This window comes from Pygocentrus nattereri, chromosome 4 (assembly GCF_015220715.1).
Source record: "Pygocentrus nattereri isolate fPygNat1 chromosome 4, fPygNat1.pri, whole genome shotgun sequence".
Lineage (NCBI taxonomy): Eukaryota > Metazoa > Chordata > Actinopteri > Characiformes > Serrasalmidae > Pygocentrus > Pygocentrus nattereri.
In genome coordinates, this window is record NC_051214.1 from 40444184 (window position 1) to 40472030 (window position 27847).

The 27847-nt window shown below is 38.0% G+C and overlaps 1 protein-coding gene across 1 annotated transcript; it reads left to right on the forward strand.

Moving 5' to 3' along the window:
* Positions 1-663: 663 nt before the first annotated feature.
* Positions 664-27599, forward strand: capn3b (calpain 3b). Its single transcript, XM_017692551.1, has 21 exons — positions 664-1104; positions 6695-6764; positions 10364-10482; positions 10596-10729; positions 10955-11123; positions 12462-12545; positions 13006-13169; positions 14432-14592; positions 14881-15053; positions 16147-16158; positions 16962-17170; positions 18038-18074; positions 20841-20867; positions 21858-21932; positions 22598-22655; positions 22776-22840; positions 23922-23990; positions 24122-24200; positions 24301-24417; positions 25895-25953; positions 26053-27599. Exons 1-21 carry the CDS (start codon positions 775-777, stop codon positions 26077-26079), a joined length of 2238 nt encoding a protein of 745 aa, XP_017548040.1. The 5' UTR covers positions 664-774; the 3' UTR covers positions 26080-27599.
* Positions 27600-27847: the final 248 nt, after the last annotated feature.

Genomic DNA, 27847 nt, shown 5'->3' on the forward strand with positions numbered 1-27847 from the left:
CAACATCCTTTGGTATTTTATACAGCCCCATATATTTAAAACCAAACCATAAAAACCACAAACAGCTATTTGGTTTATCACATTCAACCACACCAAACTTACAAAACAATGCCAAACCAAAGCTAATCCAAACTAAGAGAGAGAGAGAGAGTGAGAGAGAGAGAGAGAGAGAGAGAGAGAGAGAGAGAAAGGAGAGGGGATGATAGGGAGAGGGAGTAAAAAAGAGAAACTGAAAGAAAAAAAAGGAGGGGAAAAGAGTGACAAAGAGAACAGAAGTGATAAATAAGAGAAACTGAGAAAGAATGACAGAGCTAGAGAAGAGGAAGACAGAGAAAGAGAAAGGGTGAGAGAGAGAGAGACAGAGAGAAATAAAGAGAGAAAGGAGAGGGGAGAGAAAGAGACAGAAAGTTAGAGACAGAGAGAGAGTGTCGGAAAAGAAAAAGACAGAGAGAAAGTGAGTGAGAGAGGAGGAAGGTGTGTGTGTGTGTGTGTGTGAGAGAGAGAGAGAGAGAGAGAGAGAGAGAGGGGGTGAGAGAGACCAACTCGTGCTACTAAAATATCTATTAATAGCAGAGATCACTAAAAGGCCATGTGTTTGTGTGGAGTGTGATGATGGGGGGTGTGACTCCATATAAAGGAGCTCAGAGTTGAAGTAAAGTGGGATCAGATCAGTCAGAGAAAATAAAAAACTCCAATTTTGTACTTATCTGTGAGGGTTTAAGAGATTTGCCCACATTAATTAATCTGTACTGTGGCCCTGCACAGACAGCAGCCATGAACAAGGACAAAAGTAAAAAGAAGATGAAGGGAAAAGCAGTAAAAGTTGAAGAGAAAGTGGCAGAAACAAGAGCCCAAACCACAGATGCCGCTCCTGGAACTGACAGCACAGCCGGTCTGTTTACGGCCCCCGGGAACATTTACACAGCCATTCTGAGCCGCAATGAAGCCGTCAAAGACGCCAAAAGGCTGAAGGACTTTCTAGAGCTCAGGGACAAATATGTGCGCAAGAAAGTTGTGTTTAAAGACCCGCTCTTTCCTGCTGATGATTCTTCACTTTACTTCAGCCAGAAATTCCCCCTGAAGCTGGTGTGGAAGCGGCCATCGGTGAGTGAACTCACTCATTTAAAGGAACACTCCAGTGTTTATCAACTGGCCTGTGAAGCATAATGTAGATGTGTTAACCTCTGTTTCGAAAGGAACAGAAAACCTGCTGACTCAAAACACACGTATAGCAGTAGACTATGGGCAGGTGCTGAAGGCAGATGTCATGTCCAGTCAACAGAGAGCAGCTTTTGCAGAGCGTTTTCCCTTGATTGTTAATGCCAGTCATTATCTATATAATATCATATGATTGATATCAATACTTTCAACTCCAGATTTATTATTCAGTTTTAAATTTTAAAACTAATTATTCAGTAACTACAATATATAGAACAACATTATAGAATGACACTATTTCTTTTTTGATGCATTTCTAAAACCAATACTGATTACTGGTTGATGGCAATACAAAGCCAATATTTTTTCCTTTCTGTTTTGAATGGGCCAAATTTAATTTATCCTTCGTTATTTTCTCATGTTACATTTCACTTTAAATCAACTTGAAATCATAATGGACTTTTTATTTTTTGCCTTGTTAGTTCATCAAATCATTTCACATTAAAGACAAAATTCTTCCCTTCTCATAATCTTTAATTGAAATGACTTCAGAGTTTTAATTATGTCACTGTGCACCAACAGGCAGGGAAAAATAGCACACACACAATCCCAGCACTCACTGGACAGAAGGCAGAAAGCACCCTGGACAGGTCACCAGCCCATCACAGAACAGACATACATATTCAAAGGGTCGATTTAGCACTCCAAGTGGCCTGATGAAACCCCCACAAACACAGGTAGAACGTGCAAACACCACACAGAAAGGACCCCAGCCACCCACCTGAGGAATCAAACCTACTGTGAGGTCACAGCACTGCCCACTGTGCCACTGCTCCACCACACTGCCCCCCATCTCTCACCTCCACTTCCCCCCACCCCCACCTATCTCTGAGTGAAAATGCTCAGCTAATTCAGAGACCTTCTCTGATAATGTGGTTCACTCACAAATACTGATATAACAATATAGTTCACAATGCGTTGATTTTCAATTCATGTTGGCTACAAAGAGCCCATTTCATTGAAAACTACTTTTTTGAAAACTTCCTTTTTGTGTAACAAAGAAACATTTTTAGAGTTTCAAACATACCACCCACACCCCAGTCCATACAGCCCTTTTAAGCCCTTTTTAACATTTTCTGTTGTAAGCGCTGTCAAAAAAAACTAAACAATGCATTTATATACCTGTAGATCTGCCTGTTTGGCCTACAGCAGTTCAGCCTAGCCCATGCACAATGAAGTTAAAAGGAGTACAGGGCAAATTAGAGGTCATTTACATGCCACAGTCTTAAAGGCACAATAACAAAAAGAGTCTGTTTTATTATTTGACATGTATTGAAAGCCCCAGCTGCCCTTCACATTGTGTGACAATTCCACGATAAATGCTCCAACAGAAATGGTCCAAAATTAGTCGGAATAAAATGTTGTTACATTAACTCATATTAAAAGTTAAGAGCATCTTTTCTGTTACCATTTTGGAGATATAAGGTTCTGTTCAGACAGCGACGTTAGGCTGTCATGTAATGCTAGTAATTAGTTGGGTCTCACTCTCCACCCATTACTGACTGTTAAATAAACAAGACGCATGCTTGTGATCACTTCCTCTCTGAGTGGTCAGCCATGCTGTGGCCTGAAATAAGCGGCCTCTGCTTCATCGCATGCCATTGGAGAATGTGAGAGTGATCCAGGTTGTGTGTTTGTTAGGGCATAACTGAGGGTTAGCGGGCTCTTGGGTCTCGGGCAGCTGACTCTACACATCAGGCTCAGTAATGCGACCACTGCTGGGTAGTACAGCCCTCACACAGGGGCAGCTCCTACACACTTCCAATCCGATAATCAGCTTCTGTCACTGCATTTGTTTTATGGCTCCAAACCCACATCCTTGCTGTTTCACTGTCTTCTCATATACTAGAGTAAACACACCAGCACTGAAAGAAGTGCTGTATTGAGTTCAGTTGTTTCCTCGTGAATTAAATACATCACATCAACACAATTTGGTTTTTCAGTTTATTTACTTTTGGCAATAATTGTGTATATGTGTATGTGCATATTTTGTTCATGTGGGAATTATGCACACATTTGTATTAAACAAAATCCACTGCATCACCTTTATCTTCACTACTGTAACAGTAACTGCACTATGTATGTATATTTTTGGTAACATTGACAGAAGCATTACTGAGTCAGCAGTGAACACACACTACATGCACTGCTGAGAGTCTCCCTCTAAAGCCTGAAATAAGAAGAAGAATAAAAATCAGATATGTTGGGTTGGATTTTGCAGGATCTTTTAAGACCACATCATATGTCTTCGCATGTTAACGTCTATAATGCAAAATCAGCATCATCCACCCCAATCAATACTTCATTAACTTGATCAGGGAAAAAATGTGCATGCTAAAAGAATCACAATAAATCAACAAAATGACTTGGGGGGGGTCTAAATGGCTCTGCACTTCATATAGGGGGTCAGTTTCCTTGTTGAGGTTCAATGAATATTTGGAATGATATTCAAAAAATTGTCAAAAAAGTGTCAAAAAGTCTTTTGTCAAATCTTTGTTTATTATTCACAAACTATGTGTAAAACAATGCAAAAAAGTGATTACTAAAAGTATTATTATGAAACTATGGCTGTTAAGGGGTTAAACACATTTGTATGCGATTGAGGTGTAACAACAGATGAAACATGGTATATAAATTGAGTGGCAAAGTTGGTGCTACTGTGTCATGGCCTTGTCAACCTGCAAATGTTTCATTTTGTTAGCCTTTGCCAACTCAGTAAAACAGTTTTGGACTGTGCTTCAAAGTTATAATGGCACTTACGTACTTCCACAAATATTATAGGGAACGAATGTAAAATGTCTGTAGAGATATAAACACATACTGCTCTGCACAGTGGGCCTATGCACTTTAATGATCCTTTTACTAACGGCTCATAAAACAGTGATATCAATCTCTCTGCCGTGCAGTGACCTACAGCAGCTGCTGCAGTTTTGTGCTTGTCTGTCATATCATCATTTTAAAGACCAGCTTTACAGCTGTAACCACGGTAGTTTAATAGCCTGAAAGTCTAATTCAAGGTTCAAAATCCAGAGAGCCTTAGTGTGGCTGTTTTTCCTCCTCCAGTGTGTACACTCATTAAGCAGGTAGAACTGGTGCTACAAAAGTTGCAAATTGTAGCGCAAAGTAAAATGTGAATGTCCGTTATTACACACCTAAATTGTTAAATGATACAATTGAACTCTTTAATAGTTAAAAATGTAGACTGAATCTAAAAGTTCTGAATATAATATTTTCTCCACAATAAATCATTATCCCTACACATGCTATTAGCATGGCAGTAGCTTTTGTGTGAGTCATTGAAGAAACAGAAAACCACAAGAGCCCAATCAAAAATCATCATGCCAAGATTATTGGCTAATATGAGCTAATTGCAGACAATTGGTGTAGGAGATTAGAACAGCCAGTAAATGACAATTACTAAAGGAAAAGAAAGATGTAAAAAACAAGCAACTTTAAAAAAAGGAAGTAAACAGGTTCATCTTAAATGTTGAGTTAACTAAACTTCAAATAATAAGTTAACAAATATAAAACAAAACATTCTTCTGATGTTAATATTATATGTTCAATGAACTCAAACGTTCGAGTTAGTTTCAAGTTTAATAGCTTTTTTATTTAATAGATATATCGAAAACAGGGTTGCAGAATGCCGGAGGGCGCCCACTAGCATTTATAAACTTTACATTTGGCTCAAATGCTCCAAATTAACCCATTCATTTTGGACTCTCTCGGGAGCGCCCTCTACCACTTCACAAACCTGGAAGACATTACAGAGTGGCAGTTCTCCTTTCTACACTTTTTCTGCAAGAGTTTCAGTGATGCTGGGCCTCATTCACCAGCCATTCTTCAGAAGAAATTTCCATTGATGCAGTTTTCACAAAGATTCTGACACTCACCAATGATTTCTTTTTTGAGATTTGTTCTTACACACACTCAAGAGCAGAAAGCTGTGAAGAATTTAAAGACACATTATGATTCTGGCATAGACTTTTTGCTAGAACCTTTCACAAGAACAAATTTAAGAAAAAACTTAGGAAGTTATTTGTGAATGAGGTCCAATGAGAACAGTTTGTGATTGGTGAATGGCTTTGCATGGAGTGTCATATGGTCCCCAAGGGATTCTGGGAATTGGAATCCGGTAATGGATTGACGTGCTGGGCATTGTGAACTACAGAGCTGGAAAAAGGAGTGACAGACAGCGTATTCATAACCATTTCATGTACACTATAAAAATGGGATTTTAAACTTAGTTATTATGCTGCCTTAAGATTTTGAGTTTTTTTGACCTTTACAGATTCTTGTTCTATTAACTTTTCATGGTTCAATTAACTTAAAAATTTAAGGCATCCTGGTTACAAATTTCTTTTTTCATGGTGTAATAACTTTATGTGAGGGAACTTCGCTCAGACTAATGTGGCTAGCGACTTACTGAAGTCTACGACCACCAGTCAGCATTGTGCAGACTCCAGATCTAAATCATCACACACTTGCAAAATAATGATAGACACGACTCTAAGCACCATTTCCTCTGTCAAGTGGCAGAAGAACTCTTACCTAACTCCTCAGAACAAACCTGCAGTGAGAACGGCGCTGGTAGTAAATCAGTCTGGATTGTAAAGTTAAGAAATGGTGGAAAGGTGTTAGTGAGGAATGTTTAATGTGTGACATTTGCCTTCCTGAATGAAAGTAAAAAAATAGGACAGCATTTATTGAATGAATTTAGTTTATTTAAAACTGAAATAAGTAATAAATCTAATCTTTCAACTTCACTTTAAAAGAAATTTGTATTAAATTTGCATATATAGCTTATTACTATCTGTATTAATGCCTTGGGTTCAAATAGATCATGACTTAGTTTTTGTGAATATTTAAGGTCTGAATACTTTTCAGACCTTAGATATATTTTTTAAGACATTTTTTTAACTGTGGGAACACAGTTTGAACTGATTTAGTAGAATAGTGCATATTGATTGAAAAACGTATAACATACTTAGCAAAAAATCACATATTCATTCCTCAAAGGAAGGCCATTTTAATCATCATATAGTATTGATAGTTCTTGTACATGTAAAGCTCACTCCCAACAATGTATATTATGGAAAAAATGTATTTTTAGTATTGTATATTTTAGCATTATATTTTAGTATAATGTATTTTTTGACGAAACCTTTCAAAGCTAGATAATTTATTTATAGCCCTTGTGTGCTTGCTTGAGCTACATGCACTATTGCTACAAGAAACATCTAAGCAGCCAACTTGTCAGTCCCACTATCGCTCTGTGATCAGTTGTCTATCCTAAGAAGGTAATTTGTATGATGTAAGCTTTACACCTCTTCACACGAGGCCCTTAATAAGCAGCAAGCTACTGGACCACATCAGGTCATCTGGCTCTGGAGTGCATGGAGAGTGGAACACATTAGTTATAGCTTGGACATATTGAGTATCCTGATACTGATATATGCTTCTGTTTGCTTAACAGGAGATTTGTTCCAATCCCCAGTTCATTGTTGGAGGAGCTAACAGGACAGATATTTGCCAGGGAGACCTGGGTAAGATATTCAATAAAGCAACAATTTCACCAAAAAATCTAAGCTATTAATCACCAATTAGCATTATATAAATAAATCATACTGGCTTCTAGCTGTCATTTGTTAATAGCCATGCAAGCACTTTAAGCTGAAGTATCCCTTATTTAAAGCAGCACTTTCTTGGGTCATTTGTGTTGGTCATTTTATTCTAACAAACAAACAGCTGTGTTACTCAGAAGTAACCCACTCCACACACATCAATGCAGTTGTCCCCATAACATGTAGAATTACAGTTATGATAGCTGGTCTAAATGCTGTGTAAACAAAAGCAGATTATTTTAAAGTGTGTTACAAAGAGCTACTTTTGGAGATCAGTTTAACAGTTCACAATAGAAAACTAAGAAAACTGCACATTCAGGCTCAAAGATTTGTTTTTATACTGAAATCAAAATTTGAAAGAGTGCAATTTTCAAATAGCAAGAGATGAGGTTTTTATTATAGCCTCCATTGTTTTAACACATTTTAAGTGGGGAAACTGAATCTAAAAACACAGAGCTTATGAACTGCCTATAGCTGAATTAGACCAAGCAGAAGCAACCAAATATCCAGTTGCTGTGTACAATTAGAGATGTTATGAAGGAGAATGTGGAGGCTTGTAATGCCCAATATGGTGTCGATTTACAGAGAAAGTCCCGCCCTTCAGTAAAAAGAGCCAACTGGCTTGTTGGTAATGTTGCAAGTGGGAAAAGCTCCCCCTCATTATAGAAATATGTGCACACATGGCAGCAACAATAAGCTTTATTTTGCATTATTAAAGCCATGAATTACACCTTATTTATGCTGTTTTGATTTTACCAGTGATTGAAAATGTGTTTTTGAAACCTTTATGTGTTTTTTTGGTCTGAGATTTATGTCCATCTCCTTTCAAAGAGATTGGAGCCTGATCGTGTATGAGTGGAAATAACTGGCAGGAAGCATTGCCAACATGGCAGTCTTGCACACTATGTTAAGCGTTCAAGCCTGAAGCCAAAGGTCAACCTTAATTTAGAGAAGATAATCAAAGGTTATATGAAAGTCAGAAAATTGTTCAGAAAAATAGCCATTAGGTATTTTGCCTACATCATTCAGCTCTAATGCGCATGCTGATGATGACAACCCCACACCACAGCGTGCATTACATGCCATTCATCTCCACATAATATTCTGATGACATATTACAACTGCCAAGGCTGAAATATACTGTTTGATAGTTCATGCATTTAGTATGTCATAAGAAAACAGGAAACAAACCTGTTTTAGTTGGTTAAAATTTAATACTGAATTTATGTGAAGCAGCCCTTTATTTTTTATATCCTAGCTATAAGGCGATGCAGCTTACAAGTAATGGAAGTTAACAGCCCATTACTTAGTAAGGTTCAAGCTGTAGGTCTAAATCATGACACACTTGCCTCAAACTGTGTAAAGACATTCAGGAATCTAGACTTGCTAGTGGGTTCTGTATGACATATCTATACAAAAAATCAGACTAGAAAGACAGAAAAGTAGTTTGATCCCCAGTAATGCTACAGCCAACTGTGGCCAGGAGTCCAAGAGAGCACGACTGGCCTCACTTTGTCTGGATGGATAGAATGGCCCTGCTCTCCCCATCACTCAGTTCTATGCTAGCAATATTTCCAATGATGCCATGTTAGTGGCAGTTCATAAAGATGCAGCGGTTGGCTTCACATGACTCAGAGGAAGCTTTTGCTATTTTTTTTTGCCAGTTTGCCATTACTATCCTTGCACTGGTGGTGTTTTGTGATTGGGGCAGTCCTAGAATTGGAGACGACAAATTTGTTTTCTCCAAGTTGCTCCAAGAGGACAGTCTGTACAGAGGATAGTTACCAAATGAAAGTCCAAATGACAAAGTGATTAAATGTTTTCTGGGCCATCACTTTTGGTCTTGAAGCTGTTATTTACTAAGAAAGCAAAAGTCTTGCTGCTTTTTTCAGTAACAAGAAGTTTGATGGACACCAACAGTTGGAGCTCTTCAGCTCTTCCTGAGGCCAGGCGTTTGACCCTTTTGTGACACAAAGCCAGGTGTTATTGGGCAGCCTGTGGCTGAGTCACCCGACCTAGCGGCCACAGGATCCAGCAACATCACGAGTTTGGCCAGGCTGACAGAGCCCAATGTATGAGAAGGGGTGAGAAAAGTTTGGAGGGGAACACACAAGTAGCCAAATGTGTACATGAGAAGCACTCTGTAACCTCACCCCCAGAGCATCTGTTTTCAGCTGGTTCACTGACGAGAGGGAACCCGTCCGCATGCCACATAGCACATCAGACAAAAATAGCCCAGTTACAAGCCACAGATGCCCCGTAAAAACCATCTTCGTCTTAATCAGGGCAACATCAGTAGGGTAAGCCATGCCAATAAGGAGTCCTGTTTCACATGCTAGGCGCACCAGACCATGGGAAAGGCTTAAATCATGTCTGCTTCAGCACCTGTATAGTCGTTTGAGGCACATTTGGGGGAAATTGCGTGTCTAGCACTGAGGCGCAAGCTGAATGAATCTCTGTCATGTCTATTTTGTACATTTTGCACAAAGAGAAGAAAGGCATCCGGTATTTAGATGTTCAGACTGCATCCATCATGGTATCCCCATCTCCTGGATTAAAAGACTTGCCACTCTACATTGACATATTGTTTTATATGAGGGTTCACTGTAAATATCATCTGTATCTTTGAGGATGAAACATGCTTGCCTGCCACTTTTTATAAACCCTTATTATTATTTTGCTCAAAAGAAAAATAATAATTTAATAAGCTGTATAGTACAGTGCAGTGCACAGGTGACCACCCTTTATTTGTTTAATTATCAGTCAAAATGACTGTTAAGTTATTCATGAGAAACAAAGGCAGAAAGCATATTTAACGGAAAGGTACAAAGAAGCCTCAACAACTAAATAAACAAAGATTTTTTCTCAGTAATTAGTGTGCGATCTCTTTGCCTTTATTATGGATTCTGTTCTTTTCAGGAGACTCACTTTCAGTTTTTCATCTGCAGGGATATTTTTACTCAGTCTTAGACACATTGGTTGCAATTTCTGCTACTCACAATCCAAGTAATCCCAAGCACGTTCTGGGATGGACTCCGAGATGGTCAGTCCATTCAGTCCAGGCCATTCTGAGAACACCAGCAGCTTCTTTGTTTTATTTGCAAATGTTTTTCTTTTTTCTGGAAGGGCTGGAGCTTGATTTTCTCCTCTCTCTGAAAGATGAGAGCTTTAAGTGTTGTTCATCTGATGGTGACAGTTTTGGTGGTCTACCAGGTCTTGCACTGTTGTTAGGAGGCCTATTTTTCATTTTGTCTGTAACTTTCAATGATTTTTCTTACTCCAGGTTTGGAAACAAATAATTTATAAAAAGTAAAAGTTTAAGTTCATCTGCCCAGTTGCATTTTGTCCCTTGAGACGTTCATATCCAAATTGAAGCCATCATTTTACACTTTCACCTCATATTCATTGCACTGTTTATGGCTATTTTACTTGCCTTACTGAATTTATTTCCTGTCCTCAGTTCAGTGACTTTACCAAATCCATAAACACTGCAAAATTCAAGTATTTCTGATCTTCTGCAGGTGATTGCTGGCTCCTTGCTGCCATTGCTTGCCTAACTCTGAATGAAACCCTGCGGTACAGAGTTGTTCCTCCAGACCAGAGCTTTACAGAGAACTATGCTGGAATATTCCACTTCCAGGTATGAACTTACATTTTGATGTTCTTTTTCCCAGAATGAGGAATGTGCTTTAAGCTGAAGGTGAGTGGTTTTGACAAGTCCGACCTAAATCCCCTCTTGCTTTTTTCCTACAGTTCTGGCGCTATGGCGAGTGGGTGGACGTCGTTGTGGACGATCGACTCCCGACACACAACAACCGGTTGGTGTTTACCAGGTCTGGGAATAAGAATGAGTTCTGGAGTGCTCTTCTGGAGAAAGCCTATGCCAAGTGAGTTAGCAAATACAAATACATGTTCAAAGTAGAAAAAATACACGTTCCTCTTTTTTAATATCAACATAATAGTCATTTAGGCTCTATTTTGGCCAAGTAGCCATACAAAGGACAGTAGAACTCTCAGATTTATGTATTACATGGTATATTACATGTCATATTGCTATATTTCAGTCATTACAAGGATGTATTTGTCATAACATGGTGTCGTTTTGGTTCTAGACTGCATGGTTCCTATGAAGCACTAAAGGGAGGAAACACTCTTGAGGCCATGGAAGACTTCACTGGAGGAGTAACAGAGTTTTATGAGATCACAGATGCACCAAAGGAGTTATATAACATCATGAAAAAAGCTTTGGAAAGGGGTTCCCTAATGGGCTGCTCTATAGATGTGAGTGTTTTAGTTTTAAAGCTGTACTATGTAAGCCTCGCAGCAGCCTATAGTCTGAAATAGCAACAACTGTGTACATGTACGTATGTATATTTTATTAATGTGGGGGTTACATACACATTTGGATCAAACTAAATCCACCTTATCATCACTGCTGTAATGATTGCTGCACTATATACATTTTTTGTTTAAATTTAAAGAAGTAGCATCACTGGGTCAGGTGAACAACATGCAAAGATATGGCATGCGAGTCACTCTGTAAAGCCTAAAATACTCATTTAAAGGTCAGAGGTGTCAGGGTGGATATAGAATTTTTCAGACGTTATTTCACTATGTTGCATCTAAATATAGCTGCCAGTTACTAGCATGAAATAATCAAAGAGATCTATCAAAATCCCTATCAAACATAGTTTGGAACAGTATTAGAAGCCATTTTGTCAATTTTGTCTGTACCATTGTCCATTTATCTAGATAAGAGTGAGTCATTCAGTGTAAGAAACCACATAAGCAAGTCTATTTGAGATTACTTAAATGGATATTTTTAAATGTAACTTTTTTTTATTTCAGCATAATTCAGTGACTGAAATGGAAACAGTTATTCAGAGTGGTTAAATGTGAAATGATACATTGCAGAGAAACCTGATGACTTGTTTACAGTAGTTGTGATATGAATGATCAGTGAACTGACATGTGTCTTCTTAGCTTTTATATGTGATGATGATAATGTTAAAATAATTATAAATCTGAAAAAGATGTTCTCTCTGTGGAATTCCCCTTTAACAACTCAAAGTGGTTTGATTGTGTTGATTTAGGTGTGCAGCTAGCACAATGCTAATTGGTGGGTATAAGCCTTAAGTACATTAGCCTTAAAGCTTTAGTGCAAAACTAAGAAGCAAAATTCAGACACCAAATAAGTCTTGGCTGATGTACTACATTTAGGGCAAGAGGAATATTGTGTAAAAATGATTCTCTGCCTAACTGGTCCTCTAAACCTGCAGGCCCAAAGTTTATTACACTTCTATAACATAAGAATAGCTCAACTGGTGTGCATTGAAGTACCTGTAGTTACTGAATAATAATAATAATAATAATAATAATAATAATAATAATAAAAATAATGATGATAATAATAATTTTAAAATAAAACAACAACAACAACAACAACAACAACAATAATAATAATAATAATAATAATGTCTTGGTATGTAGTAAGCCTGGGATTTTAAGGCATTAAAGTATGTGTGTGTGTGGGGAGGGGGTAATATGTCCACATTAATTAATAAGGTTTGTTTTCTTTTATTCATTCTTCTATTTACATTGTGTTCTTTTCCTTCTCAGGCTTTGGTTCCAACTGGCAGTGAGACCAAAACTGATAAGGGTCTTGTGATAGGCCATGCCTACTCAGTCACAGCAGTGGAGCAGGTGGGAGATCAGGGCAAGAATCTAAACATGCCTTCATCTACACATCAGGGGGTCTTAGGTCCAGTCCGGGAAAACACCATCCTCAGCACATTTTTGTCAGATCATGAAGAACTTGATGAATAGCCAAACACTGATACATGCCAAAATATACTGAGTAGGCAATCCCCATATAGCAGTGGCTGTGTGACCTATAGCCCTCCTGTCTTGCAAACTTTATTGATTTTCCTGCTCTAACACTTATAATAACTAAACTATATAAACTAACGCTTAATAATGAGCTGAATCATTGGGTCATGTATGTTAGAGAAGGAAAAATAACACAATTTTTAGTATGAAACTCCAGCAGGTAAAGCAAGACAGATGAATTCAGCAGGAGAGAAGCTCCTCCAAAAAATACTGCTTACAAATTGCCATAAAAGTGATATGTTTATTTTCACTTGCTGCCTTATCACATTGGTAGGGTAAACAGGAGGATGGCAGTGACACACGTATTCGCCTGGTGCGTGTGCGGGACCCATGGGGGACCTCTGCACCTCCCGCCTGCAGGTCAGGTGACTGGACAGCTCTTGCAACCTCTGAGGAGGACAGGAAGAGGCTGGAGCCTGTTGAGGCAGGGGAGTTCTGGTTAGTCTGTCTATTAAAGAACTACACATGGTGAAATGAAAAATGACTGGTTAAACAAACAGATAATGAATTAACACTGGACTGCAGAATATGTAGAGATTTTTTTCCATTACAAATAGTATGTATTACCAAAAAATAAGTTGGGCTCTGTTATAAACAAATGTAGTGCTGTGCAAAAGTCGAAAGTGTCCAGTCCTTGTCCAGCAAACCTGGCTGTGATATTAATATAGCAGGCTATGCTGGACAGTGGACACAGGAGGCCTACAGATAAATCAACAAGCAGTAAACTGATAAAACCAACAGCAAATCCATGGACTGTATGAAAGAAAGCAAAACACTACAATCACAGAGCAATTGTAACCATTTATTGTATATACATTATGATATATAAGAGATAAAAACTCTCTGGAACATGCAGCCACTGTTGCTCTCACTGGATGTCTGTGATGAAAATTGGCAGCTGGGTTCACTCAGTGAAAATCATATGATTTTTATGTCCATGTTCACACGTTATGTTCACAAAAATAAATGTTGCTAAAAATAATAATAATAATAAAATAATGCTGCTGAATTACAGAAAGTAACATACATTCTGATGAATCTTATTTTGTCAATTAACTATATCACAATGCAATGAAAAAATATTTCTTTAGGGAATTTTAACAAATAAGACAATGCCAATTAATCACAAATAAAATTGTTTAAGATTGATTAATCATGTTTAATTATTGTAATATTTTGACAGCCCTAATTAGAATTAATACAAATAATTAGAAATTAAATATAAATAAATTTTGATTTTTATGTGTGTTAGTTGAACTATTTCCTAACATCTTTTCAAGGGAGTGCAGTGTTTACAGTTACAATTCAATGGTTATTTTATCTTATCAATCCTTCATTCAGTCAAATCAGTTGCTGCTGATTAACAAATACAAAATCCAATCAGTCAAACTTCTAATTACGATCTTAATAGTCTTTTTAAAACATAATTTGTGCTATTTGTACAGTATTTGTGTTTGTTTGTATTTATTTTAGCGTGTTTTACTTTATTTACAAGCAAAAACAGACATACAGCAGAGATGGTTGTAAGCAATTTCACGGCAAGCTAAGACTTTTGCACAGTATTGTAGGTTGGGTCGATGCTTGGTTTGCTCCCTCTCCCAGGTATGCTCTGAGGTCTGTGTATGCACAGATTATCATGTGGGCCTGATTATCTTCATGTCCTAGTTGTTAGACCGGTGCCTGCCTCTCTTTACCACCAGGATGGGCTTTGAGATGTTCCAGCAGACCTTCACTAAGCTGGAGATCTGTAACCTGACCCCAGATGCTCTGCAGGATGATCAGATGCTGAAGTGGACTGTATCAGTGATGGAGGGACGCTGGGTGAGGGGCTGCTCTGCTGGGGGTTGCAGGAACTACCCAGGTGGGGCCACTGCTGATGATCCCATCATCCTTTCCAACCACATAATACTGCATAACCTGACCATCAAAAGTTCAGAGAACCTTTTTTTTGCATGCTTTTTTTAAACAGACGAGTAGTATTTCATCTTTCATCTGTGTAGACTTTCACAGCTTAGGTGTTGAATATATAGCATTTTTGTCACCAATGTCAGTTTAAATGAATCCATTTTAAGGGTCAGTCTTAAAATAAAATATGATGCAGCACAAAATGTCAGTACTGGCAATCCACTCTCTATGTATTGTGGCGCAGACACATTCTGGACAAACCCCCAGTATCGCCTGCTCCTGACTGAGGAGGACGACGATGAGCCAGATGATGGGGAGAAGGGCTGCACAGTGGTGGTGGCGCTCATGCAGAAGGGCAGGAGGAGGGAGCGCTGCACAGGAGCCACAATGCACACTATTGGCTTTGCCATCTACGAGGTGGGTCAGGGTAAATCCCTTAAAACGGAATCAACAGTATTACATCATTTTTGACAGTTACTAAATGTTGAGTTAAAGGCAAATTCAACAGCTTTTGCTAATTAAATTATTGAGAGGTAAATAAAGTCATTTAGAGTGATTTGATGTGAAATAGTTCGCTGTAGAGAAACCTACCAACACACTCGCTTACAATGATAGGAACCAGGAGTATAGAAAATAACCAGGATGTAAACATACGAAGTGTTGATATATGTAATGTTGATAATGGTAAAACGGAAGTAAATTGAAACAAAGGTTTTTCCTTACAACATCCTGACTTAACTTTTTTTATATGCTTTTGCCCAAAACATTGTCACAAAATAATTGCAAAACAATGTCTCATGTACTGTATACATAACAGTTTTATGTAATAACTTTCTGTGAGGGAGCTTTCGTAGGCATTAAACTCTTCAGATGTCTGGCTTCTATCACAATAACTGTGAACAATTCATTACGTTTCTCTAGAATGGAGCATTTCACATCAAACCACTCTGAATCACTTTATATTGTTTTATGATTTAATTACACAGACATTTTTTAAAAGATGCTGGAATTTCCCCATCAAGGTTGAAAACAGAATAATTAACCTAGCGTTCAAGGGGTGAATTCAATAATTGATGCTATTCCCACAGTGGCATACATTTACTCCTTTATATTATAGAAATAAAAGAAAAAAAACAGTTTAGCTTTGCCATTTTGTTTCTCATATTTACTGAAATATTGTTTTGATTTAATACATACTAAAGGTTACTTATTTAAGTGCTTTAATGGGAATTAAGGTCGGTCCCACTAGTGGCTGGTGGTGCTGTGAATAAAATAGCCTACCTGCTCCCCTGATAACTTCCATTTACTAAATTGAATTAGAAAACATCAATTAAGAGTTAAGATGACCAGTAAGTTGGCTTTGCCCAGCCAGTCTTGTCCAGTTTTCTTTATTCCAAAATAACTTTGAAGCAGGGCTACCTGTTCAGGGATGAACCTGGATTCTAAACATATTTCTATATCATAAACAGGCCCCTCTCACTGATATTCTATCCTCTCTTTACTCACTTAGGTTCCCGAGGAGGTATGACTACAAAAGCTGCTTTTTTCATCATGTCAGAGCTGTAAAGAGGAGTGGATGCTTCAGAGACTGTCTGTTTTCACTCATCTCTCTCCATCCCTACTTCTATCTGTTCCTGCCTTTAACTACTGCTGCTATGTTTTAGTTCTATCTAGAGGGGTTTTGCAATAGGTTGATTTGTTAAACCTTAAGTAAGAGGTTTTTAATATTTGTTTGAGAAGCCGGTAGTTTGAGTTGTATTATATCCTGTAACTTCATTTATTTGTTAAGTTGTTAGCTGACATTTTGTTGCTATCGTACAAAAGGCTTGTATTTCCAAGTGGATAACTTTACAGAAGGAAAACTGTTTTTTCTAATGGAAGAATTTTTTAAATGAACTTTAAAGAAGTTATTTGGGGTCATTTCAGTTCGTCTATTCATTAAGAATATTTCACATAATGTAAAGAACAGATACTGTGTTGAAATGATGTGGAGCAATAAAACAAATTGATAAAAAATTAAACTTTTGCTCTGACAGCGACATTATAATAACATGAGTAAACTCAACTTCTCAAACTGAGCAACAAATAATAAATTAATTAAATAAAATCAAATACAAGTCTGACCTGTATCTTTGGAATATAATAGTATTTATAACAAAATCTAATTATATTGTGTAACAGAAGGAGCAAAAGAGCTTTATGTTTACTATGTTCTCTACGTTTACTGTTCTTCCTCTCATATCAAGCTGTATTTCCTCTCCTCTTCCTCTGATATGATTTCTTCTGTGTTTTTTGGATCTCCTCTGGTCCGTATGTCCATCCTAGATGCAAGGTAACAAGCAGCACCTGCCCAAAGACTTCTTCCTGTACACAGCCTCTAAAGCTCGTTGCAAGTCGTACATTAACCTGCGGGAGGTGACGGAGCGCTTCTGCCTGAGTCCAGGGGAATATGTCATCGTCCCGTCCACATTTGACCCCAACAAAGAGTCGGACTTCATCCTCAGGGTTTTCTCTGAGAAGACGAGCACCTCAGAGTGAGTTAACGTTACTCTGCACATGAGCATGAATCCGGTCTGTCCCGAACCTGCTTCCTGAGTACATCTGTATGTGTGTGAAATTTGACTTCATGAAGATGCCAGCATGGGTGAGAAAAGCTAATAACTGCTGGTTTGGTTCCCCTCAGAGTCAGTAACACTTTAATGAAACAATGACTTAAGTTGATGTAAAAGTAGGTGCTTGAGTTCCCTGCTGAACTGTACATCCTGTATCTATCAGCGTAGTGGCTGAAGTTTATTCGATGCTATTCTGCTCATTTTGGATCCTTTCACTCTAAAATAACATGTTAAAGTTTGAAAGAAAGTTGTGTAAGCAACAGCGAAGCAGTCCAGGAGCTGAACCCACAAAAAAATAAAATCAGAAATTAGGGACTAAATATGAAATAAAATGAAATAAAATGAAATAAAATAGATTCCTTTCCTCACAAATATACACCATGTCAAAAGGTTTGCAGACACCAGTTGTGAAATTGAGCGTATTGATGGGTAGTTTGGACTTCATACTCCTGTAGCTGACACTTGGTATTGGGCATGGTGATCTCAGGCTCATGTGCAGCTGTTCTAGAGTGTTCTATTCTATTATCAATGCTTTTCTATGTTTGAAACATGTGCACATTTGAAAGCCTATGTCAACAGTGGCTGCACCTCAAAGCAGCTGAATTTTAGTTTCTTAGACAGGGTGTCTGAATACTTACTTAGAATACTTAGAAATGTACAAAAACATGAAAACGCTTTGCTATCAAACATTTTTCTTAAGTCTAGCTGGCTCTAGACTAGTTGTTGGGTGACTAGAATCCAGCTGTGTTTTGCTGTACAGCAGGCTGACTGTGGTTTATCTTCTCTCAGGCTGATGGGTGCAGTGATCGAGGCTGACCCCTTTTTGGTGAGTTACTGAATGCATCCATATGTCCACAATATATCAGGACCAACTAAAGTAAACAGGCAATAAAGAATGATCTCTCATTTATTAATGATTTCTCATTTATTATTCCTAATACACTACCAGTTGTTAGGCTCAGGCTTAAACACTTGAAAAGGTGTGACCTATTGAAACATAAATAGTGCATGTCATGCACCATGCGTATGAACTTATTTCCAAACAGAACATTTTATATTAGTGATATTAGATGCATAGAAACTCATGGACCTGGCTCGTAACTAACTATCTGACTAACTAAGGCTTTGTTCACACATCAGGCAAAAGTGGTCCAAGTCTGATCTTTTTCATCACAGGTGTGTATCTGTGTGTCAGTGTGAACAACCAAGAATACACTGAATCTGACATTTTCCATTCGGATTTGAGACCCTTTCATACGTGGTACTGAAATCCGATCCATATCTGATATGTGGCAATGCGACTCTGTCTGAACAGCTAGATTGGAATTTAAGCGACTTTTACATCACTCCAACTTTCATTTAAGCGACTTTACATCCACTCCAGCATTCACCACAATTTCACACTGCTGAGACCTCATAAACATTTGGGGTGATGTTTCTGTACTAAAAAATTAGAAAAAATTAGAAGCCACTTATCACAACTGCTCCATGTTCGAAGAGATTTCCAAACAAATGTAGGAAATGAAAACAGCGGTAGGGGGAGAACAAGGTTACAGTTCAAAGAATCCAAGAAGACGAACCAAAGAAGTGACCGTTCACTTTATGGTGGCTCAAACAGATTCTGGGTTCATTCATTCATTCATGATCACTCTTGTGATGCTGGCGAAGATGAAACTGAACCCTCTGGGAGTGACTGTTTACCTCTGGATGAGCTATGTGAAGTAACATAAAGCATTGTTCTTTTGTGCATGTGGGTCAGTATAGGAGCTGATCCGTTCAGACTGATGTCACATGTAGGTCACATTTAAAAGATATTGTGAACAGACAAACAAAAAATCAGATTTGGTGAGAAAATCAGATTTGGCCCAGTTTTACCTTCTGTGTAAATGTAGTCTTTCTGACTAACTTACACACCCACTCACTCGTTCATGTTTAGCAGGCTAAAGATTCACCACAGGTTGGTGCTAGTAACACTTGAATAGCTTTAGGTGCTTCAAAACAATAAAGGTGTGCATCATCAAAGTCAACAAGGTTTGACCAGATATGTGCGCAAGTTTGGGCACCCCTGGTTGAATTACTTTTTGTTGACTTTTTAGGTGAAAAAGTTAGCACATCCTCTACAGGGAACAAACGTCCATATGTTTGAATGTATAATTACTGTTTATTTGCTGATTTTAAGACAAAAAAGGTCTGTACAAAAATTATGGCACATTTTACTTTTTCATGATTTATTTTTATCAGAAAAATGGCACATATAAATGTGCTCTCTGTAGAGGATGTAGAAGAGGAAACAATAATTTCACTTAGAAAATCAACATACCGTCGCTGGAGGTATTCACACTTTTGCATATGACTGTTTGTGTATTTTAATCAAGCCTGCTGAAAAGGCATTAATGTACTCGAGAGAATGCCAAAGACATCAAGTCTTAAATAGTTGTTATTTAAATTTTTTATGGTCACTGCATATTTCCAAATGTGTTATTATATAGTTAGATGTCTTCATTATTAATCAAAATGATAATCATAAGCTAAACATAAAGAAAAGCCTTCAGTGATTCAGTGTCTTTAACTTTTTATCAGTAGAATATGTATAAAGGGCCCATATCATGAAAAATTAAATTTTCCTCTCTTTTTAAAAATAAAATAGTAAATAGTAATTTATAAACACTGCTAAAGCTTCAGTAAACAGAGGCTGTTGCTGCAAAGTGTGAGTTTCCTTTCATGCGTGCGCATATTAACACAATTACATGCAGTGCAGTTCTCTTTTCTGAGCAGCAGTTTGTAAACCCTGCTGTCCATTGGCATTCAGCAAATGCAGCATGTCAACTTTTATTTGCACAATAAGAAAAATCTGAAGTGATAAAGAGAGGCTGAGGTCATTTTCGATACATAAAACCTTACAAATGTATTAAATGGATCTCAGGGGGAAAAGATCAAATTCAGGAAAAATTTTGGATACGGGCCATTTGGGCAGTCGTGGGCTGGAGGTTAGGGAACTGGTCCTGTGACTGGAAAGTTGCCGGTCCGATCCACAGTGCCGACAGTCCATGACTGAGGTATCCTTGAGCAAGACACCTAACCCCCAACTGCTCCCCAGGTGCCATGGATAGGGCTGCCCACCACTCCGGGCAAGTGTGCTCACTGCCCCCTAGTGTGTGTGTATTTACTAGTGTGTATGTGGTGTTTCACTTCATGGATGGGTTAAATGCAGTGGTGGAATTTCCCCGTTTGCGGGATTAAAAAAGTATCACTCACTTAAAGTGTCACTTCACTGAATGGAGTGTTGCACTGAATTTACTTGATTCAAATCTGTGCATAATTAAACAAAACTGCATTGATGTAATGTATTTTATTTATGTGGAAATGATGTACACAAGTGAATCAAGCAAATTCAGCATTTCCGTTTTTCAGCAAGTTAGCATGCTGTTGTTTTGTTTTCTAGCATGCATATAAAGAGTGTTCAGTCAGGGCTCTGCAGCAGGCAGCAGCACAGTGGAGACATAATACATCAGCACATTTCGTTTCATTTGATTTGACCTCTTCAGCACAGTGAAGGATGTTGCTTTTAATATGCTTCTCTTTTCATCAACAGCTGGATAATGAAAAGAAGAAGATTAAGGTAATCCACTCAATGCCACTTCGTCCAGTGCTTCTGCTTCAAATAAAGTGTAACAGGGAGCGAGGAGGCAGACACATATGCAGGGATAAGCGACTTTTATTAAGGGCAAATCCAGGGTCGTGGTCGATACAGTCCAGGCTCACAGAGCCAACGCGAACAGATCGGGGTGCAGACATGATAAACACAGAACCTCAAACAAGAACCAAACACGAGAATACAATACGTACATCCAACAAACAGCACATCCAACATCAAATCAACATCAAACATGAATCATATCAAACAAAGACCAGCACTAGACTAAGGAAAACACAGGGCTTAAATACAAGAGGGCTAACGAGGGTTCACAAGACACAGGTGGAAAACAGGTGGAAACAACCAAGGGCGGAGACAAGAAACAAGGGGCAGAACCAGGAGGAAACCAAACAAAGAAGCACATGGCCGATAAAAAGTAAACAGAAAAGCACATGGAGGTGTGGGAGGAGCCAATTGTGACAAAGTGAACGTCAATACGGAAATTGTGTTTTCCTGTCTTACCACCTGCGGTGGATGTATAGTCGGAAGCAAAGGCCGCCACTGGTCAAATTATGTTTTGTTGATTTCCTACATTAAAATTATGAACACATCCTTAGTGAAAAACATTCTGCACACCTTAATGCACAAAAAAATAGAACAAAAGATGTGACCTGTGCAAATGTTATGGTGCGGTTTATATTTTGTTTGATTTTTTTTTCCTAACATGATTAAAAAGAAGGAGAAATTGTGCACTTAAAATATGCAGAAAATCTGTTTTTAATCCCTTAAGCTGACATGTATTGTCTTTAAATTTGCTGTATAAAGATGACTCTAAACTTGACACGAGGAGGACAAAAAAGACAAACGAAGAAATGTTAAGGATTAAGAACTCATGTCTCTAAAAGCTGCACAAAATACTGAATAAACACATCATAAGTACAAAGGCAGTAACATGCCACATGTTTTATTTTGCAGCTCCCCAAACCTGAGGAGGAGGAGAGCGAGGAAGAAAAACGCTTCAGAGCCATCTTTCAGCAGATTGCTGGAGATGTGAGGTCAAAGATATCTAGCATATCATCGCTGTCATCATTAAACCCAGTATCTCTAAAATGGTAGCTTTATAGCAGAAGAACCATTTTACTTCACCTTTACTTTAATGTATGTTAATGTACAATTTTGTTCTATCACTGCAAAAAAATGATAACTTAGCAAGTGAAATAATTTTAATCTAAGCAATATAATTAATATTCCTCATCTTTACATTGCAGTAAGGATAATATTGTTTACTCTCTTATTTCTAGTTTGCTTGTTTTAAGTAATTTTATCTGGAGTAACTGTCATAATGCTTAGAACAGAATAAGACAATTTCACTAGACAAAAAACATTAAACATGTTCAAATGTTTGGAAATGAGTTAAATAATCTTATAGTATTCTTACAACAATCTCAAAATGAAAAATGCAAGTGATAATTTACAATACAAGTACTAGATTATTTTTCTTGTCAAGGTATCTTTTTTGCAGTGCTGTAATTTTAGACTATTTTGGACCCTATTGGCTCATTTCTCATTAATAGTGCCCACAACATAGAACAACTTTCAAAAGGAATAAAGACAAAAAATCTAAAATGCAAAACTTGACAGTGATGATATACAGCATAGTAAGTGTGGAAAGCATTTTCTGATATTCATACTATCGATGTGACCTTCTGTTCTAGGATATGCAGATCAATGCAAAGGAGCTAAAGAGCGTCCTCAACAAAGAGCTTATGAAATGTAAGAGAAATGATCATGAACATCCATGTTATTGTTGTTTATTTTTGCTGTTGCACTTAGTGTCTAGTTTGCATATTTATTTTATATTCATTTTATTACGGTGTCTTCTTCTTTGCTCAGTTAAAGGACTGAAGACAGAAGGCTTCACTCTGGACAGCTGCAGAAGCATGATAGCACTTATGGACGTATCCTGACCTGTGATTCCTCCTCATTCTCAAGCAATTATATACTTGCTGCCCATTTTATTAGAAACACCTACCTTATATTTTCACCCACTGGCCACTTTATGAAGTCTAGGTCTTCTATATAAGTGCACACTTACATACTGCAGCCCTTCTACTCCCTCTACCCCATTCATCATTGGTCAGCTTCTATCCACAGGATCGCTGTTGACCAAATGCCATTTGAGTGGTGGATGATTCTCAGCACAGCAATGACACTGATATGGTGTGTGTGCTGCTGGAACAAGTGTACCAGACGTAGCAGGGTCTTTTACACATCACTGTCCCTGCTTGAGTGAGAGTGGACCCCCCCCAAAAAACATCCAGACAAGAGCAGCTCTGTGGTCAGAAACTGGATGATGATGAAGGGTTAGAGGATGACTAATAGAAACAATGGGTCAGCAGATTATCTACAGTCTCTAACTGTACACCAGCAACACTATGACCAAACCTCTGCACATGATTGGTAAAGAACATTCACATAATGTAAAGTTACTATACCAATTTGATTTCTAGAACATTTACATTATGTGAATTTTCTTTAAACGTTAAAGGGCCCATACTGTAAATTCTCCTGTATTGTTGGGGGGGGTTGTAATGTATTTTACACAAAATATATAATATTTGGAATGCACATTTTCATTCCAAAACATTTTCAAGCTATATACATTTTTTATTTAAAATAATTGTAATAATGTATTACTTTTTTAATATGATGTATATGAATGGTCGTGTGTGGTTTTGTACCAAAAGAGTTAGAGTTCATTTTTACATCAGAATCAGAATATTTTGGTTAATATGCCTTTAAAATCGATATATGTAAACATCCCCATTCTAATTGGCGGCCATGAATTGTGCCTCATTCAAAAAGCCATCCAGGATTGAACACTACATATAATCTCAACATAAATGCGTGGGGTTTTTTTCATGATAGGGGCCCTTTTAAATGTCCAAGTTTTGTAAAGTGAAAACATAGACTAACCAAATGAAGTGTTAGGGTTTTTTCTGATGTATATTCACACCTTAACTTTGTGAACTGTGAAAGACTGATGGGACAGGCAGACTAAACCTGGAAGAGTTCAAACACCTATGGAGCAAGATCCAGCAGTGGAAGGTACACAAACCTGTTTGTTCAGTCCTTTTCAAGTACAAAATATGCATTTGCAAAGGTTTATAACACAAGTGGATTCCAGAAGTCTTGTAAAGTATTCTCTATGCACATGACGTGCTGTGTTTTACCTACAGGTAATCTTCACTCGTTATGACAAAGACAAATCCAGCACCATCAGCAGCTTTGAGATGAGGAATGCTGTTGCTGATGCAGGTGCAGCACTTGTATTCCTCAGCAAACTTCACCAGAGAAACAGTTTGGTCTTGTTTGTTAATGCTTACCTCACTCTGTTCATGGTTTGGTTTTCCCTCAGGGTTTCAACTTAACCCCCAGCTCCATGACATCATCGCTATGCGTTATGCCAGTGAACACCTTTATTTGGATTTTGACAGCTACATTTGTTGCCTGGTGCGCCTTGAGGGCATGTTCAGTAAGTGCACAATCAACATTTGAATATTAACATACAAAAATGATTGAATCACAAACTTCACAAAAATTCAGACTAAATAAAGCTGAAAATGCTTGTACAGTATACCTGTACACCTTTTTAATAAAAGTAATGCATAGCAACAATTTACTCATTGCACATCTTGCACATCTGGACACTAGACACTTTATTTGGTACAATATATGCACATGTTTATTTATTCATTCATTGTGGTCATTATATGCTGTTACCTGTAAATTTTTGTACAGTCATTATTGCACTGCATCTCTCATCTCAGATTATAGATATTATCACAGTTTGTTGTATTTTTTTCTATTTGTACATATGCCTGTAGATAGGATCTGGTATATTTATTCTTATTATATGTCTACACCCTTATTATGGTTACTGTACAGTGTTGTGTGCCTGCTACTGGCTGCTAAATTTCCTTTGGGATCAATAAAGTATCTACCTATCTACCTACCTACCTACCTTTACTAAGGTGGCGCTGTCACCTCACAGCAAGAAGGCCCTGGGTTCGATTCCCCACCTGGGTGACCGGGGTCTTTCTGTGTGGAGCTTGTATATTCTCCAAGTGTCTGTGTGGCATTCCTCCCACAATCCGAAGACATGCAGTCAGGGCAATTGGAGACTAAATTGCCCCTGGGTGTGAGTGTGTGTGTGAATGTGTATCTCTGTGTCTGCCCTGCAATGGACTGGTGAGCTGTCCAGGGTATATCCTGCCTTCCGCCCAATGACAGCTGGGGTAGGCTCCAGCACCCTTGTGACCCAGAAGCATAAGTGGCTTTAAAGATAAATGAATGAACTTACAAAGGTGTGGGAACAAGATAGTTAAGTAGCAACCACAACTTAGTAAGGTGTCAGAATGAGATAAGTTGTGGAATGGGATTCCAGTGTGTGGCACAATTCCTCATGGCCACGACTCAATAAGCCTTGGGAACTAGATAAATAAGCCGTGGCCACATCTTAGTAAGTTGTTGCCATAGACATTTTTTTAAGAGGCAGAGCGCACCAGCATAGCGCTGGTGGGTTTCTATTTGGGTTTCTCTGGGTTCTCCGGTTTCCTCCCACAGTCCATAAGACATGCAGTCAGGCCACCTGGATACACTAAATTACCCCTAGGTGTGAGTGTGTGTGCGTGAATATATATGTCTGTTTGTCTGCCCTGCGCTGGACTGGCGACCTGTCAAGGGTGTATCCTGACCCAGAAGGATAAGCAGCTTAGAAAGCATGTGTGTGAGCTCATCAGCAGAGCTCTGTAAAATACACAAAGGTTTATCTGTGAAATCCTTGACAAAAAAACATACTCACCATATTAGTTTGACAATTTCATTTTCCTAAAAAAATCCAGAGGTAAAGTAAAACAAGCAATCTAATAATTACAATAATAATAATAATAATAATAATAATAATAATAATAATAATAATAATAAAGCATAATTCAAATATTGTCTTATAGGAGCATTTAAAGCCTTTGACGTAGATGGAGACGGAATTATCAAGCTCAGTGCTCTTGAGGTAAAAGTCTGTTCTAAAATTAAACTCAGATTTACTGCTTGAAAGTCAAATTATTGCTGGAAATGATGCTTAAATCTCTCATTCTCTCATTGTCTGCAGTGGCTTCAACTGACCATGTATGCATAGGGTGATGACCACAGTGATCCAAATGGCTTCCCCAGTACAACAGACCACCAGTCTGAGGACTTTCCAGCCTTCCAGTTACAGAATAATTTCTGTATTTTACTCTAGCAGTGGACACTGGTGACCCTCTGGAGTCAGTATGTTTCAGAGCTGGAAAAACACACGGGACTGAAAATGAGGTGGATTAGAGCCGGTTTCATTTCAGCACACGCTCTCTGAGCAACACAACACTGTGATGCAGGCCCTTTATCTCTGTGACTGACCTGCTATGATATGGTGGTAATGTTTAATGTTCTGCAGTGATATATTTCTTTTACTGTTATTTGGTGTCTTGTAGTGATGTCATTCAAATGATTTAATCAAATAACTGCATTATTTACATCTACACCATCCAGAAGTTTACAGACATCTGCTCATCGAATGTTTCTCCCCAAATCAAATGTATCAATAAGGATTTTGTTCTGCTTCACTGCAAAAACAGCCTCTACTCTTCTGGGAAGGCTTTACACTAGATGTTGGAACATTGCAGTGAGATCTTGACTGGATTCAGCCACAAGCGCATTAGTGAGTTCAGGTACTCATGTTGGATGATTAGTTCTGGATCACTCCAACTCATCCCAAATGTATTGGATGGAGCTCCATCCCTACAGAGAACACTGTTCCACTGATCCACAGCTCGGTGCTTGGGGACTTTATACCCCTCTAGCTGACTACTGGCATTTGACATAGTGACCTCAGGCTCATGTGCAGTTGCTACAGAGTGTCAGAGATTCTTTTGACAGTGCTTTTCTATGGAGATTAAACAAGCTGAGTAAGCTGAGTAAGCAGCTGAATTTACTAATTACAGTTATTTTTAGATTTTTTATATAGCTTTTTTTTTTATAGATTTGTCAGCCATTGTTGCACTTACTGACTGGATTTAAATAAAGATTTCAGCGGTTTTATAGTGTTTTAGAGAGATTTTAGAGCGATTTCTCACTCAACACAGTGAGGATCAGGTGCAACACAGGAGCTCCAGTAAACACATTATTAGTCATAGTCAAGTGCATCCAAATTCTGACATGAATCATTCAACAGCAGCAAGGTCTGCCAGACACAGGCTGAGCCTGATCCTGGGGTAAATAACAATACTTAAAGCATTTTGTAACTATAAATCCTTCCAGTCCAGCTGCAGGATAACTGACTCCCACAGGTCTTAAAGCTTAAATACCTGAGCAAATACAGTCAAAGCAGCAAATGCAGGTGTTAAAAAGGAGCTTGAATCTAGAATCACAGCTTAACCCCTGCAAACAATCAGTCTGTAAAGAGGAAAATCTCAGAAAACACAAAAATAACAGTAATCTTAAGGTAATATTACAAGAAAGTGGGTTTTCTTTTCATGGAGCTGCTGTTCATCCAGATAACTGACCCTCATTGTGAGGAGCCTATCAATATATGAAATGCATCCACACATCTGTGGTATTAAAGAGCCTGTGACAATAAGTTGATGTTTGTATTAATAAAATGAGTCTGTTTTTCCTTAATAGCACATGCTTGGCTTCATTTAAGGTTCACTTTCCATGCACTCAGGAATTCCATGTATATTGTCATAAACTGACTACTGCCATGAGCGGCACATTAATGCAAATACTTAATACATCATTTTGCTTTCATACAAACAAGAAATTGTTGCTGATGCAACAAAAGATTATATCTCAAAAAAATAGATTTAGTTCTGACAATATGATATTGTAGCAATTGTAGCATATTTTACTATAATTGAAACATTTTA